The following is a 16706-nucleotide window of genomic DNA, read 5'->3' on the forward strand; positions in this document are numbered from 1 at the left end:
TTAACCACTCAATGCTCTTATTTCTTGCTCCTGGAACTCAATCCATGGTCTCATTTGGGGCTTTCACCTTCACTGCACTTCTCACCTAACCTCCATGCTTTCACATACACACACACACCTGCCTCTTTAGTGCTTATCTTAATTGACACCTCCTCCAGGAAGCTTTCCTGGAAGCTCTCCCACTAAATTAAGATCCTTTATACTCCACGTTTCCCAAAAGCACTGTGGGCGAGTAGCTCTTGTCTGCCTTGCTCAATACCATAATTCCCCAACTCTAACAGTGCATATGTAGGTTCAGCAAACATTTAGTGAGTGAGCAAAGGTTTCTGGGAGAAGGTACTGTTCATAGTAATCACGGGAAGGTAGGGGAACGGAGGAGAGAAAACACATGGAGGAATATTGAGGAATGGCCAAAGGAAAGGAAAGGAATCCACTCAGGGAGTGCCAGGTGGCTCAGTCAATTAATCGTCTGCCTTGAGCTCGTGTCATGATCTCAGAGTCCTGGGATTGAACCCCACATCAGGCTCCCTGCTCAGTGGGATTCTTTAAAAAATAAAATTATAAAATAAAAAATATTTTTTAAAAAATCCACTCAGGAGGGCCACCACCGGAATTTATTTTTATTTATTTATTTATTTATTTATTTATTTATTTATTTATTTATTTATTTATTTATTTATTTTAATGATCAGAGCTGGGCTTTAGGAAGATTTATTCTGGTACAGTGGATTATACATAAACTAGAAGCAAGGAGGCCAATTAAGTACTTGATAAGATGGTTCAAGTGAGAGGTGGGAGTACAAGTGGGGGTAGTGGGGTAGTAGGATGCAGTGGGGTAGTAGGGATGGAGCGAAAGGGGAGCAAGGTAGAAGAGGTTCACTAGAGCCCCGTGCCTAACAGCAGATTGAGTGGGTTATGAAATCAAGTTGGTGGGTTATGATCAGTTTAGTTGTTTTTAATGGACCAAGATAGAAGTAGAAAACATGAGAAGTGTTGACAGGATAAATATAAACTTAACTTTGTAAAGTTTTTACTTCAGTTTAATATGTGTGCATACATACCCAGATGGTATTAGACTGCCATATAATACAGTGTAAAATGTACAATATATTGGATATATGAAATGTATTGAATATACATATGTATCAAAAGATACAAGTACTAACCAGTAATTCTCAACCTATTTTGAGGTGATGGGTCTCTTCTAGAATCCTCTGTGCCAGACATTTGTGGGGTTTTGCCATCAAGCATCCATTCCACTTCTTTGGAGTAACACCCTGATTCTCTTTTGAGGAACGACCTTTCTCCCATGGATTTAAATACCACCTCTATGTGGGCACTGAGGGGAATGGGCTTGGCATATGTGGGTAGCAGTGAGGAAGCTGGTATGGCTGGCTGCAAGGTGAGTGCAGGGGTAGCGGGGGGAGTGGGAAGGTAACATGGAAAGCTTCCTAGATCCTAGCCAAGAGCCAGGGTTTCATTCCAGGAGTTAGAGGCCCACGACCTCAGATTGACAGCTCCCCTCCATCAGCTCCAGATATATGACTGCTCACCCGACACCTCTACTTGGATATCTCAAAATGGCAAATGGTTATCTCAGAACAGCAACCGCTGGGCACCTAAAGGCATTCACTCAATAGTTGATAATAAATGGTTGACAGAGGCATGAACTGGGTAGAGTCATAAACTGGATAGTCAGGGAAAGCAGGAGAGGGCGCGAGGTAGTAAGTACCCCACTGTGCTGGACCCATCTGACACTTTTACCTGGAAGTCTGAGGTGTGAGCTGATTTAATCCTGAAAGCAACAGAAATGTGAGGATTCTTCTAGAGGTGCCCCACCCATTCTGCTAAACTCTCCTGGCTGCCAAGACCCACAGGAACCTATGCAGTTTCTCCGTTTTCCCTTAATCTCAGGAGCACCAGGTCTCCCAGGATGGAGAGGCACTGTTTCAGAGGCGGACTATGAGCATCATCCACAAAAAAAAAAAAAAAAGAAAAAAAGAAAAAAGAAAAAAGGAGCATCATCCACAGAGCATCCAGGATGGTGCAACCAAGACATGCTCTGTCTCTGCCTACCTGACCTGGTTCCCAGAAGATGCCAGACCCCCAGCTGAAACCCCCGACAGAGCCTTTGAGTCCCCGTCAGGTTCAGTGACTTAGGAAAGAACTGATCACTTCCCAATCCTCTGCCTCCCCCCAGTGGTCACTGTGACACAGCGACATCCTTTTCCCCTCAGGACACAAGGAACTGGGATTTTGGCTGAGACTAGAGGCAGTTTTGTTTACTAAATTGCAACAATGCAAGATAGGAAAGACCACAGGCAACAGATTGAAGGAGCTACTACCTTCTTTCCCTCTTCTGCTTATCCTTCTCTTCCTCAAATATTCTCTATTTATTTACATAGATTCAGAGATATTCAGTAATCACAATGGGAAAAGTAGTAATCTGGCAGACACTCTTTAAACCAAGTGATCTAAATTATCAGCACGAGTGGTTCAAAGTGACATCTTGTGCTTCCTGATACGGTGCACTGAGATGGGCACATCATTCCCATGTTATTCCTGCCAAAAACTGGTAACCTCAGTTTAATCATGAGGAAACATGAATCAAAGCCAAAATTAATTAATTTGGCATTCTTCCAAATAACGGAGTACTCATTACCAGTGTCATGGTCAAGAAAAAATAAGACTGAGGAAATGATCCAGACTGAGGAGACTAAGGAGAAATGACATCTAAGTGCAACATGGGATCCTGCACTGGATCCTGGGACAAGGGAAGAAATCGTTTGTGATCAACAGTTGAACTTTAGGTAAGATTGGTGTATTAATGAATAGTATTGTGAATCAATGTGAATTTCTTAGTTTTGATCATTGTACTGTGGTTATGCAAAATGTTAATACCTGAGGAAGCCTAATGAAGAAGGTATAGGAAAGATGTTAGGGTTCAAACCTGATGGCCAAGGAAGAATTCTTGAGACATCTCTGGTGCAAAAAGGTGGTTTTATTTAAAGCACAGGGACAGGATCCATGGACAGGAAGAGCTGCACTGGAGTCATGAGGAATGAGGGAAGCTGATGCACCCAGCTTGGGTCGGGAGCCCCCCATCAGCATCAGCATCGACCACACGGGACATCCTGCTGTCAGGAAGTCCACCTGAGGAAGGACAGGAAGGGTGCTGAGTGGAGGAGGCAACCCAGGACGAGTTCCCTTGCCCTCACCTGACTCTGAGCTCACTGAGGGTGGGGAACTGTGTAGTTGATTAATCTCTGGGTCTTCAATCTCAGCATGGGGCTGGGCACATGCCACCGCCAGAAAGGTAGCCATTTATAACTTGACTGTGAAGGGAAGTTCACAGTTCTCAGAGCACAGCCAGGGCTCAAGGGGATCCTCAGACTTGTCTCCTGGTGGGCCGAGGAGGAGGCAGGCAGTGGAGAAGCCAGCCAATCAGCAGTTTAGGGTAAATCACTTGGATCCCTCCATTTCCCACTCCCAACCTTTGTGTTAGGAAAAACTCCAAACTCTTTGCTGTGGCTTATGAGGGCCTTACTGTCTGACCTCATTTCCTCACTCTGCCCTAGCCACATTAAACTCACTGCTCCTCCAGCTCACCAAACTGGTTCCTGCCTCAGGACTTTTATACTCGCAGATCTTCTACTAAATGTCACCTCCTCAGAGGGAGCTTCCCTGACCAATCTAAGGTCTTTCTTTCTCTTTCTTTCTTTCTTCTCTTTCTTTTCTTTTTTTCTTCTTTCTTTCTTGCCTTTCTCTTTCCTTCCTTCCTTCCTTTCCTTCCTTTCTTTTCTTTCTTTCTTTCTCTCTTTCTTTTTCTTTCTTTCTTTCTCTTTCTTTCTTTCTTTCTTTTTCTTTCTCTTTCCTTCCCTTTTTCTAAGTAGGCTCCATGCTGGGGTTTGAGCTCATGACCCTGAGATCAAGACCTAAGCTGAGATCTAGGGTCAGATGCTTAACTGACTGAGCCACTCGGGCACCCCCAATATCCCCTTTTCCTCTGTGACAATATGCTGTTTTCTTTTCTTTGTAGCACTAGTCACTATTTCATATTACTTTGTTTACCTACTGTAAATCTCATTACAAAAGAATGCAAAGTTCCATGAAGCCAGGGTCTGTCTTGTTCATCCCAACATGCAGAATGGTGCCTGATGCACAGTAGAACTATGAATATATATTGCTGTGTAACACTTGTCTCCTAGACTCAAGGGCTTGTAATAGCAACCATCATTTATCTTTCATAGTTTGTGTGTTGAGGAACAGGAAGGGCTAGCTGGGCAGTTCTCTCAGGGTTTTGCCACAATGTGGTTTGTGTCGTGGCTTCCTTACAGCATGGCGCCAAGACAGATGGGATTGTTTGCATGAAGACTGAAGGTTTTCAGGTTTGCTGTTCCAGCAAAGCAGATGAAAGTTGCATCCTTCGTGCCTGTTATGACCTAGACCACATAGTGTCATTTTCACTGTACTGTATTTACCCACCACTAATGAGTCCACCCCCAATAAAGGGAAAGGAACAGGTATCACCTTTTTTGATGGAAAGAGGGTCAAAGAATTTGGGACCATATTTCCCAACTACCACCAGTAAGTGATGAATAGTTATTTAATAAATAAGTAAATATTGATGAAGTTAGTTAGAGGAGACCAGATAAAGCAAAAACAGGCCTAAGGTGCAAATGTTGGCAGCCATTGGCACTTTGGAGACAACTGTGAAACCGGTGGAAATTTAGTTAGCTCATCAGGCTGACAGGTTTAGCATCTATGTCCCTTGAAAAACCACAACTGGATTATATTTAGCAAGTGATGACGTGTTTCTGGGAGTTGCCCAAAGTGTGGGATGAATGTGGTGTATGAAATTACTTTAGGAGACATGCAGACATAGCATTAGATGACACCAAATCACATGATTTACAGTTCTCCGTTTTCAGTTCTCTTTCAGTACTTCTCATCATGTCAAGAAGAGTTTATGCTGAGTGATAATATGCCTTTAGTAACCCTCTAATACTCTGCTAATCTCTCTTTAACATCAAAGAGGCAGGCTTGGGGCTCGGTAGCTTGACTAACAACAGTATCTACCCAGAATTTAAAACCCTTGTTTTGTTTTCATGTTTATTTTTACAATTATCTCCTATTCATGGAGTTAGTGTTTTTCTATTTGGATGGTGATATACTCTATTCAATGTAAATGTAAACCAATAAAAAGGCATGTAAAGAAAAGTATTAAGTTCATTAAGAGTCATAGAGTTTAGGGCAGCCCCGGTGGCGCAGCAGTTTAGCGCCGCCTGCAGCCCAGGGCTTGATCTGGAGACCCTGGATCGAGAGTCCCACGAGTCCCACGTCGGGCTATCTGCGTGGAGCCTGCTTCTCCCTCTGCCTGTGTCTCTGCCTCTCTCTCTCGCTGCACCTCTATGAATAAATAAATAAAATCTTAAAAAAAAGAGTCATAGAGTTTAGACATATGGTAAAGGGCAAGAAGATCTATCTATACAAGAGAAAAGATATATAAAATGACAAGAGAAAACATATATAAAATCAAACAATGAATATAATGCAACAAACTAAAAATATGAAAAACTAAGCCTACACACTGCTGGTGACCAGATGAACTCAATGCTGTCAATCCTTTCCAGCAGTGACATTTTAGCTATTCCTAAAGAATTTCTAACTCAAGATCTGTGGCCTGTGCTTATATTTTGGTGGCAAAATCCAGCATAGGAGAGTCAAGGTGTCTGTTAAACAAAGTTAGTGTAATTCTTAATAGTATTAACCACCTCTCACCCCTAAAATAAATGAAAGTTTCTGAACAGTGCTTCTGAAGGTCTGTCATGCATAGGAAGCCCTTGGGAATCTTGTTAAAATGTGGATTCTGGTGAAGGTCTGGCTTAGGACCCGGGATTCTGTATTTCTAAAAGCTTCCAGGTGATGTTGATGTTGGTGATTTGGGGACCGCAGTGAAAAAAAAAAATAGCAAGCTCTAGAAACAAATATAGTGTGTTCTGAATATCTCTTCTAGCTCTGCAATTGGTGATGTTCACATTAGTAGCCTGAAATCAGCCATGGTTAAAGTAGTCACACCAAGCAAATCACCACTACAAACCAGGGTTCGTTTCATTGTTTTATTAGCTGTGCTCTAGTCTTATGAAAGTGGTAGGAAAACATAAATAAAATTTACAATGCACTAGACCACACACACATATAAATACGTATACATACACACACACACACACACACACACACTCTCCCCCAGAGAAGCAGTTGTTAAACATCTGCCACTCCCCAGAGGTCGCACAGATGTGTACAGGGCAACCATGTAGATGAGGGGTTGGCAAGCTTTTTCTGTAAAGACCCAAATGGCGAATATTTTACGTTTTGCCGGCCAGTCTCTGTTAAAAAGGAGTGGGCACTGCTGCTGCAGCTTGAAAGCAGCCACAGACAATATGTACATCAGTAAGCGCGACTGTTTTTCCATTACATTGCGGACACTGACATTGAAGTTTCCTACAATTTTCACATGTCGTGAGATCTTCTTCTTTGGATCTTTCTCCCCGCCCCCCCCCCACCACCAATTGAAGGTGTAAACCATTCTTAGCTCACAAGCCAGATGCGGCCAACAGGCCAGGCCGCTCGTCTAGATCACAATGGAAGAGGAGTGGAGCCGGGACTCACACGGCGTAGACGCGGGACCCAAGGCCCTCCGGGCCACAGAGCAGAGCCAGGAATGAGCTCGGCCAGACTCCGGGCAGGTGAGCCGGGGAGGCGCCGGCGGCCCGACACCCTCCCGCCGGCCCCGCCCGCCTCTCACACGCGGACGCTCGACGCGACGCCCCGCCCCGCGCCAGGCGCCCCCAGGCCACAGCGGCCCCTCCCCCACCGGCCCTTCCTGCCCGATCTCTGACCTCCGACCCCCACGTCCCCCACGGCCCCACGTGCCCTGAGGAAAACGCTGCCCCGCAGTACTGGGCCCTCAGAAGGGGAAACTGAGGCCTCAGCCGACCGGGCGCCCCGCCGGCCTCCCGTCAGGCCTGAGCACGTGGTCAGCACCTCCCCCCGCCCCCGCTCCCGCCCCCCCCCCCCCAGATCCAGAGGTTCACCTCGGGGAAAGCCTCGGTCGCGGCTCCCTGGGCGGCTCACGCTCCCTCCGCAGGGAACTCCCGGAAAACGAGCAGAAAGCCGGAGCGTCGAAACTCAGCCCTCCGCGCCGCCTCACCGAACGTTCGTTCCCGCGTCGCGGGCGACGCGCGCGAGGCTCACTACGCATGCGCCCTGCCCTGCCCACGCCCCCTTGGTCGGCGGGAAAAGGAGGCGGGGGGCAGTTAGTGCGCAGGCGCGTGCTCGGAGCGCGGCCGGGCCGGGACCGCCTGCCGGAGCGCGACTCCGCGCGGGTCTCAGCGCGCAGGCGCGAGCTGCCGGCCTCGCTCGGAGTCAGCTTGCGAAGTGCGCACGCGCGGGAGTTTCTGGCAGAAAGCAGGCGAGCCCGGGCCGGCGCGGGGCCTTGTGGGAGGGCTTAAGGAAGTAAAATGGCGGACCTGGCGAACGAAGGTAGGGGAGGCGCCGTCGGGGGCCAGCTGGCGGCCAGGGGACGGGCGGTGGGAGGCCCAGGGGCCACAAGCCCGAGGGGTGAGCACCGCGGAGTGGCGGGGACCGTGTGCTCCCAGATAGCGGCCCCGCGGGCCCCGCGGCCGCCCCCCATTGCGTCCCCTCAGGCCGGGCTCCCCGGCCCGGCCCATCTCTCCCGGCAGCCTCGGCCCTGCCACCGTCCGGCCAGGGGGTCTGGGAGGCCGCTGGAGCCACGGCCCTGAGGCCCTCCTGCTCCCCAGGCCGGGTCCGAGCCTGAAGGGGGCGGGAGGCGCGGCCTCGGCGCCTTGGCCTCGGATGTAAATAGACCTCCGGGCCTGGTCGTCGCCCACCGCGCCACGCTCCCTCCCTCGCCGCCTCGTTCCCGGGGCCCGGCTCGCCCCCTTCTCCGGCCTGGCGCCGAGCAAGCCCACCCCCGAATCCTGTGGGGTTCTCCTCCTACGCGGGCATGCTCCACGTCGAGGGTGGAGGACACCTGGTCTGTTCCCCAGCTCCCGCCAGTTCCCCCCGGATCCTCAGTGACGACCGGAGAGTCGCGCCTTTTCCTTGTCCCCCCGCATTTCGGCCCGGCCGCGGGGTGTGGACCGCTGAAAGCCCCGGCTGCTTTTTTTGGCCCCTTATCGCTGCACTTCCAGAGAAGGAGAAAGACAGAGACTGCGTGTGAATTCCCTCCTGACGTCCCACCCGAGCGTTTTCGACAAGGTTACAGTTCCACATCCTCTTGAGAAAGCACTCCCCAAGCTGCTGCCGTCTGCTTACATCGATGGTGGTGTTGATATCGCGGTAGCCTCGGGACTTCCGAGGCCTATTTTTAGCTCCCTCCGTTTCTAGGTGCACCTCTGTAGTTCTAGCAAGCTGCCCCCCTGCCTGGCCCTCCTCCCCCATCCCACGCGCCCTGCTGCCGGGAGGGTGTCCTAAGGTTTGCATACTGAACTGTAAGAATGCATGAGTGAAACAGTAACTGCCCACCTGGCCGAGCGTTGCGGGGCGCGGGTGGGGGGGGTGGGGGGGGTGGGGGGAGGGGTAGTACCATGTACCATTCAAAGCCTTGAATTCTGTGGTCTTGAAATACTCCTCACAAAAGATCCATGAAGTAGGTACTCTCAGCGTGTTCTCTCGGTGAGGGAACCGAGTTAGAGCAGTTGAGTTACTTGTCCGAGGCAGGTGAGTGACGCAGCTGGTAAGCAGCAGAGATGTGAAGCAGGTGGTCTGGCTTCCGAGCCCAGCCCCCCCCATACACACGCCCCCCACCCCCTCACCCCCTGCCATTTCGTCCTGTATCTCTTTTACAAGTCGGAGGAGCCAGCCCTCCTCCAGCCGAGGGTTGAGGCATTCCAGTTTGTAAGAACCAGTTAAAAGGCAGGAGAGGGAGTGGGTAAATGGGAATCAGTAGGACATACTTTATGTCTTTACACATTTGGCCCGTTCGGTTTCTTGAGCTTGTTGATCTTAAAAATAATAACGGTCAGATGGGCTTATTCTGGAGTGACAGAATCACAGTTTCAGACAAGCAGGTACCGGCAAAAACCGTGGGCAAGTCTCACGGCAGAGGAGAGGAACATTATCACAGGGAGATGGGGGAAATTGTGAGAACTCGTTTTGAATTGGAAGTCTGTTGGAGAAAAGCAACATTTCAGGGTGATGACAGTTTCTCATTGGCTAATGCAGAGGTAGTCGATTTCTTACAGAAGATTCTTACAGAATATACCTCTTTTGTCAGGGCCGGTAATTGATATTTTTGTACTGTTGATGTTTCTTCTGTTGGGGGCTGTAGCTGACAGTTCTCCCCTGAATTTCTATTCCATAGTAAGGCAGCGCCTTCTGACCTCCATTTCTAGCCCCCCGAGTCTGCTTTAGTGAGGTTTTTCCCATTATTAATTTTCACAGACTCAAGACTCAACATATCCAACATCATAGTCATCTACATTTAAATGTCTCATGGGCACATCAAACAAAATCCCTGTCTTTGTCCCCAACACCTGTCCACTCCACAATCCTCCTCCCATTTGTAGTAGTGGCAAGTCCATTCTTTGAATTGCCCAGGCCAAAAACCTTGAAGTCCTGCTTGACTCACTCTTTCTTTCTCTTTTTCTCATGCCTCAGCAAATCCTGTCAGTTCTATCGTAAAATATTTCCAGAAGGTGACCACTTCTCACTACCAGTGCCGGGTTTCCCCCTCTTGGGCCTCCCTTCCATTTGTACCCATCTAACAACTCAGCCCAGAAGCTAGAGTTGGCCCCCTTATACCTCCCTTTTCTCCCATTCCACCACTCTCTCCCTCACTTGCTCTGCTTGGGTCACTCTGGTTTCCTCAGTGTCCCTTGAATGGACTATATACTCCCTCTTTTATGCCTTTGGACCTGCAGGTTCCCCTGCTCCTGAAACAGTCTTCCTCCCAGATATCCCCTTATGGTTCACTCCTGTACCTCCTTCAAGTTTTTACTCAAATATTTTACTTTATTATGGAGAACCTCTCTGCCCACCTATTTTAAACTGGATCCACATTCCCTAATCCCCTATCCCCTTTATCCCACTTTATTTTACTAAGCGCATATCATCATCTGACACGTGAAGTTTATTTGACTACCTCTTTAGAATATAAGCTCCACGAGGGCAAGGATTTCTTTCTGTCATGATCACTGATGAATTCCCTACATCTAGAACAGTGCCTGGCACAGTAGGTATCCAAGAAATGCCTGTTGAATGAATGACTGAATTCATCAGTGAGGACCCTGATTGTGAGGCATACTGTTGAACACAACGGGAAAATTATGGATTCCAGGGATAACATTTCTAGCAAATGGACTACACATGAGCTATAGATTGCATAATTGAATGGTTAGTATAAAATAGAAGAATGGAATGCTTTGTACTTAAAGTTTTTTCCTAGTAAATGCCACACTCAGTACTTTGCCTCTGACACTAGTTCTGGCTCAGTTGTCCTCAGGACATAACTCTTAATGACTTTTGGCTTGTACAGCCTGCTGGGATGTTTAATTTATTATTCACTATGTAAACTAGGGCTTTCTTGCTTATGCATTTTGAAACTTTAGGGACTGCCCCATATGTGTGCTTTTCCTCTTGCTGTTTAAGCTCCAGTCAAATGCCTTCTTAGCTTCTGTTTTTCCACAGTGGTATTCCAAGCTGGTCCATCTTCATACCCAACCCTTCTGTCTCTCTTCTCTGGGCCATCGCCACCTCTCTCTGTGTCTGAGGCAATGACTATACACTTGAGCTGAGCATCAGAATCACTGGGGCAGCTTTCTTAAAACCACAAAGACTCAATCCCCACCTTCCAATTCTGTAAGATGTCAGGTGGGCCCTGGGCATTTGTATGGTAAGAAAGCAGCATGGGTGATTCAGATGTGCAGCCAGGGTTGAGAACCATTGGCTTGAGTAGTGCAGGTTAGGTATGCTGTGCTTGTACACAAATAAACGTTTCCAATTGTGTATCTAATACAGCATCTTGTTGGCCTTCGTTGCCATGGCGATCTCTTCAGGGATGGTGACAGCAACTCCCACAGCCCTTTCTTGGTACTTCTATAGTCTGTGACTTTCAAAGTCCAGTTGGAATGCTTCTCTCCTAGGAGAGAGACGTGTGTGTGTGTGTGTGTGTGGTGTGTGTGTTTCACACTTGTGTCCAGGGATATTCTCTTCTTCTCCTTGGCATTTTGCTATTCATATATCTCAAACTCATTAATCATCCTATCCCTGAAGTTACTCTGCATTGTAGATGGATGTCAGGATTTGAATGCAGAGTTTTGTAGTTTTGTGTCTGGTAAAAATAAAGAATGGGTAGGGGGTGAGTAAAGTCTGTTTGAGCTGTAAGATATCTTGGATTCCAGATCCCAGTGTTTAAAGATGCCATATGCATATGAATCCTTTGTGGCCTGTGGACATGGTATAAATCAGCATTCTCGACTTTGGCCCTACCTACATTTTTGAGCCAGATGATTCTGTATGAGTGAGGGGAGGGCTGTCCTATACATTGTAGGATGTTTAGTGGCGTAGCACTGTCACTGACTCTACCACTGTATGCTAGTAGCACACACTCTCCCCTGCACCCCTACCCCAGGGGTCATGACAACCAAAAATGTCCTCAGGCATTGCAGTATGTCCCAGGGCAGGGAGTGGAGAACCACGCCCCAGGGTAAGACCCACTGGTATAAAGTAATGGCAGGGCACAGGCTTTGCCTTGCAGAGAACTGGGTTTGTGTTTTGACTCTTCCACATACTCTGAGTGACTTAACTCCTTTGAGCCTCGGTTTCCTCACCAGTAAAATGGAAATCATGTGTATTTCATGGCTGCTGTGAGCATTGGATGAATTAATGTATCTGAATTATTTAATACTCATCTGCACACATAGTAATAAACAGCCAGTATAGAGTAGCTGTTTTTTACTATAGTGGACTCATAAGGTGGACTGGTTTTGCATAAGTGCTCAGCAGAGAGAGAGCAAGAAATGAGTGTGAATAGTATGGGTGAAGCCAGCCCACTGTTGAGATCGCCCTGAGATGAGCCATGATGGGAGGCCAGCCAGAGCTGGGCTGTCAGCCCTCCTGGGTTCTGTCTTGCCTTCCACATGATCACCTAGCTCAGGCTTCTCAGCCTTGACACTATAGACATTTGTGGCCAGGTAATTCTTCGGCATGTGTGCCACCCCGGGCCTTGTAGGATGTTGATCAGTTTCTCTGATCTCTTCCCACTAGATGCCAATAGCACCCTCCTCCCTCCCGCAGATGTGACGACCAAGAACGTCTGCAGACATTGCCCAGTGTCCTGGGGTAGAGGGGTACAAAGTTGCCCACATTTGAAAACCTCTGGTTTAGCCTAACCAAATGCTACTCTAGAGATTTTCAAGGATGGTTTGGCTTTTCACCTCACTTTTCTCCTTACTTAACACCTGAGAGAATGAGATACAAGTGAATTTTTATTGTTGATCTAGAAACTAAAACAGTTGGAATCGTCAATTCACTAAATTCTCACCATCCCTTCCCCTACCCTAAACTTATTTTTAGGATAAGTGAGAGACAACTGTTTTAAAATTTTTCATGAAGTTATGATAAACATTAACTCTGGAATTTGTTCTGAGATCAGAATGTGTATGTGTGACTCTAATGCCTCTTATATCTGTAGCAGATGGGCCTGGTGGTAGCTGAGTGGTGTCATGCTACCTCCAAGGCTACATTTTTATACGTTTTGAAGAAAATAAGTTTTGGTTCCACTGCATAGATCGAAAAGGTTGTAGTTCTGCAAAACTTTTGAACCAAGTCTTCAGCCTGCCTCTCAGTTAACTGGAAAACGGGATTACCCCAGCAATCCTGTAAGCGTCGCACATTCATTGGGTGTCAGGGCTAGTGAGGATCTGGTGTGTTTATACTGTGGGGGAATTAGAGTAAGTGGAGGCAGCAGCAACTAGGTGAGGTTAGAGCAGACAAGCTCACATGGCATTTGGAAGAGTGACAGTGTGTGAGAGTGGCAAAGGGGGCATTTTAGGTACCAGTTCAATTCTGACCTAGTTAGTGAATTTGGGCACAGAGAATAGGCCAGGGCAGAGTGGGAGATGAGGACCATTTGGGGAATCTGAGAAGGGCCTTTCTTCTGTTATGAAAACCTGGAGAAAGGCCACAGAGATGGCTGGTGTTAACTTGGCCCAGCCTTGGTAGCTCTCCATGGTACTGTGAAGCAATCCTGAGGCAGGTGGGTTTGCAGCATTATCTATTCAGGATCTAGTGGTGCTGATGAAGGTGGCAGCAAGCAGAAGGAGTTCTTTGTTTTGTTTAAAAGGGATTTGTTTTTGCCACGTACCCACACTACCCTTCCTGGGTCCTATGGAGTCTTGTTTGTAGTCTGTGTGACTTTGCTCTACTTGGTAGAAAACCATATAGCATAGGGCTCCGAGAAAAACCCCTGCCTGTCCACAGTTTGCTTCTTCCTTGGCAATCTGGGCACTCGGTGCTGTTGCCTACCTAGTACTTACCGTGAGTCTTAGCCCTCACTTGTTTAAGGAGCCGGTTGAGGAAAATAAAAACTGATGTCTAGGCCAAAGCTCTACAGATGTTTTAAACATGAAGCCAGAGTCAAAAGCCACAGGTAGAAGTGGTAAGCTTGCTTCAGGGGCAAGCGGACATGTTTAATTTGGCCCGTTTAGGGATTTCTGTTTGTTTGCTTAAGATTTTATTTATTCATGAGAGACACAGGCAGAGGGAGAAGCAGGCTCCCCACAGAAAGCCTGATGTGGAACTCGATCCCAGGACCCCAGGATCATGACCTGATCGCAGGCAGATGCTCAGCCACTAAGTCACCCAAGCATCCCTTTTGTCTGTTTTTTTTTTTTTTTCCTTTTGTCTGTTTTTAATTAGGAACCAACACTTAAGAATTCTGAGATTTCAGGGAAAAAGTGATCCCGGTCTCTGATTTTTCTTAAAAAGCAGGACCAGCCTTCCCAGTGATCTTGTGCAGAAATGAGTTGCCAGGACTGAGGAGCAGCTGCCACTCTTAAGATAGACTGTGTTGGGCAGCCCCGGTGGCGTAGCGGTTTAGTGCCGCCTGCAGCCCAGGGCGTGATCCTGGAGACCTGGGATTGAGTCCCAAGTCGGGCTCCCTGCACGGAGCCTGCTTCTCCCTCTGCCTGTATCTCTGCCTGTCTCTCTTTCTCTCTCTCTCTCTCTCTCTCTCTGAATGAATAAATAAATAAATAAACAAATCTTAAAAAAAAAAAAAGATAGACTCTGTGGCCACAGTTAAAATGTTGAAGGCATAGCAAACATATGAAACTCACAGGAGAGAACATCAAATGAAAATTGCAGACAGTGATCACAAATATGTAAGATGCGGATCCCTGGGTGGCGCAGTGGTTTGGCGCCTGCCTTTGGCCCAGGGCGCGATCCTGGAGACGGTGGATCGAATCCCACATCGGGCTCCCGGTGCATGGAGCCTGCTTCTCCCTCTGCCTGTGTCTCTGCCTCTCTCTCTCCCTCACTGTGTGCCTATCATAAATAAATAAAAGATTTAAAAAAAAATATGTAAGATGTGTCTGCAAATAAAAAAACTTGGGGTGCTCAAAATAAAATAAAAAGATAGACTGTGTGCCCTCTGGGACACCACAGTCTGTACCAAGTAGTTTGGGACCTGGCCTGCTTCCTTCTTTTCCAGTGCCTGCCTGACCTTGGTTGGCATTTGGGTTTCAGTCCTGTGGTACCACTTCTTATATGCAGCTGTCTCTGCTTGTTAGCATAGAAACTCAGCATAAAGCTTTTGACAGTCTGTAATGAATTCAGGATTCACTATCCTCAGAATGCTAGTACTCAGAGAGGAGCATATGGTAGCAATTCTCCAAGATGGTCCAGGGCCCTGGGGAGTCCCTAAGACCTTTTCAAGGGGACTGCAAATTCCAAACTATTTTCATAATAATACAAAGACATTGTTTGCCCTTTTCACTCTCATTCTCTTGTGAATGGACAGTGGAGTTTTATCCAAAGGTTATAATAGTGTGATACAGCAACAGATGGACTGCAGAAGTAGATAAGTGACTTTAGCTGTCTTTTCTTAAGCCAGATATTAAACAGATTTGTCAAAATATGAAATAATGCCATTTTTCTCACTGATTTTTTTTTTGTTTTAAAAAGTTCCTTTTCATAAAAGTATATTGTTTAAGCCTTTACTCTTTTTATCCTAAATAAGGTAATGCTTTGGTTATTTTCTTGGTTTTAATTTCTCACATGTTATTACATGGCTTCTACCCACATGATGCCAGTGGAACCCTCTACCCCTAGTCATGGAAAATGTCATGACAAGGAAAAATGTCTACAGACATTGTCAGATGTCCCCTCAGGCGGAATTGCCTGAATTTAAGAACTCCTGGGTTAGGGGAGTCCATTGACCCCCAAGACACTACATTCCCTAGTCGTCTGACCTACTGTGAACCTAGGATGCTGCACATTTAAATATACAAAGTGTGGGGAGGGAGAGAAGAAGTGACTCACAGAAGGTAGGGGGTCACCCCAGTTTGTACTGTCTGACCCACTGGGAACTTATTTTGATGTATAATGGGAGTTAGGGATCTAACTCAGTCTTTTTCCAAATAAAGCACAATTTCTCAATTGCAGCATAGTTAACTTTGAGATTGGTTTGGGGACCCTCCTGTGCACTCTAGGATGTTGATCAGCATCTCTGGTCTCCATCCATGAGGTGCCATTAGCAGTTCACCACATTGTGATAACTGAAACTATCTCCAGACTTTGCCTAATGTCCCCAAGGGCCAAAATCACCCCTGGGTGAGAAGCACTGGGTTATGAGATTAAGTAAAACTATCCAGGAGTAGATCATTTGCCAAATGGAATTTAGGGCCTACCCTCCCAGGCTCCTATGTCCATTGTGACCTTTTGGCAGATGAGGAGGCATCGTGGAGTTCATATCCCTGTGAGAATGGAACAGTGTTTTCCATGACCTTCAACACTATCTTGGGTTCAATGTAAGGACCTGCAGAGAAGCTCTGGGTCCAGGCCATTCCGTGGCGCAGGGCTGAAGCCAAAGGCCACATAAGCAGGGAGGGTCAACTGGTACAGTGTGCCTGCTTCCAGCCATAGAGTCTGGGAGCCAATGCTCATCCTTTGTGGTGGATCAATTTCATTGACTTCACAGGCACCTGTTCTCTACAAAACCGTAGGGTACTATGCTTGGCTATCACTCTCCTACTAAAGAAATAGGTGTTTGCAGAGATGATAGTAGTTGCCCGAGCACATGTTTAGAAGGCAGGCCTTGCTTTATGCAATAAGTTTAAAATGCTTTTGCTTTAGTTGAACTCCTCCAGGTTTGCCACATGGAATCTTGGGAATTTCTTGACCCAGAATGAATGCCTGTGTCACATTTGTAATAGCAGAATGGGAGTGGGGCACCCGGTTCTTGAGAGTTTGCCTTTCTCAGGTCATGGGAGTGAGGAAACCAGCTACCCTGCACTCCGAAGGGAAAGGATGTCTTGTCATACTGATGGGCCTCTGGGGTCCTGAGAGCCCAGGGCCTGGATCCGTCATTATCAGCACCACTGGAGGACCCCTTGTCGGGAGCTTTTATTGCCAGAGGAGCAGGACTTGTAGCTGACCACACCTGCCTCTGAGAGAGCACGACC

The 16706-nt window shown here is 47.3% G+C and overlaps 1 protein-coding gene across 10 annotated transcripts in view; it reads left to right on the top strand.

The window, feature by feature from the left end:
- Positions 1–7431: 7431 nt before the first annotated feature.
- RANBP3 (RAN binding protein 3) overlaps positions 7432–16706 on the top strand; it is a 53346-nt gene continuing 44071 nt past the window's right edge. For all 10 annotated transcript variants that reach the window (XM_055342712.1, XM_055342713.1, XM_055342714.1 and 7 more), the window contains exon 1: positions 7432–7542. In XM_055342712.1, the coding sequence (XP_055198687.1) occupies positions 7521–7542 (22 nt within the window). In that variant the 5' untranslated portion in view covers positions 7432–7520. The remainder of the gene's footprint in view (positions 7543–16706) is intronic.

This window comes from Nyctereutes procyonoides, unplaced genomic scaffold (genome assembly GCF_905146905.1).
Source record: "Nyctereutes procyonoides isolate TBG_1078 unplaced genomic scaffold, NYPRO_anot_genome, whole genome shotgun sequence".
In the NCBI taxonomy this organism is placed as follows: domain Eukaryota; kingdom Metazoa; phylum Chordata; class Mammalia; order Carnivora; family Canidae; genus Nyctereutes; species Nyctereutes procyonoides.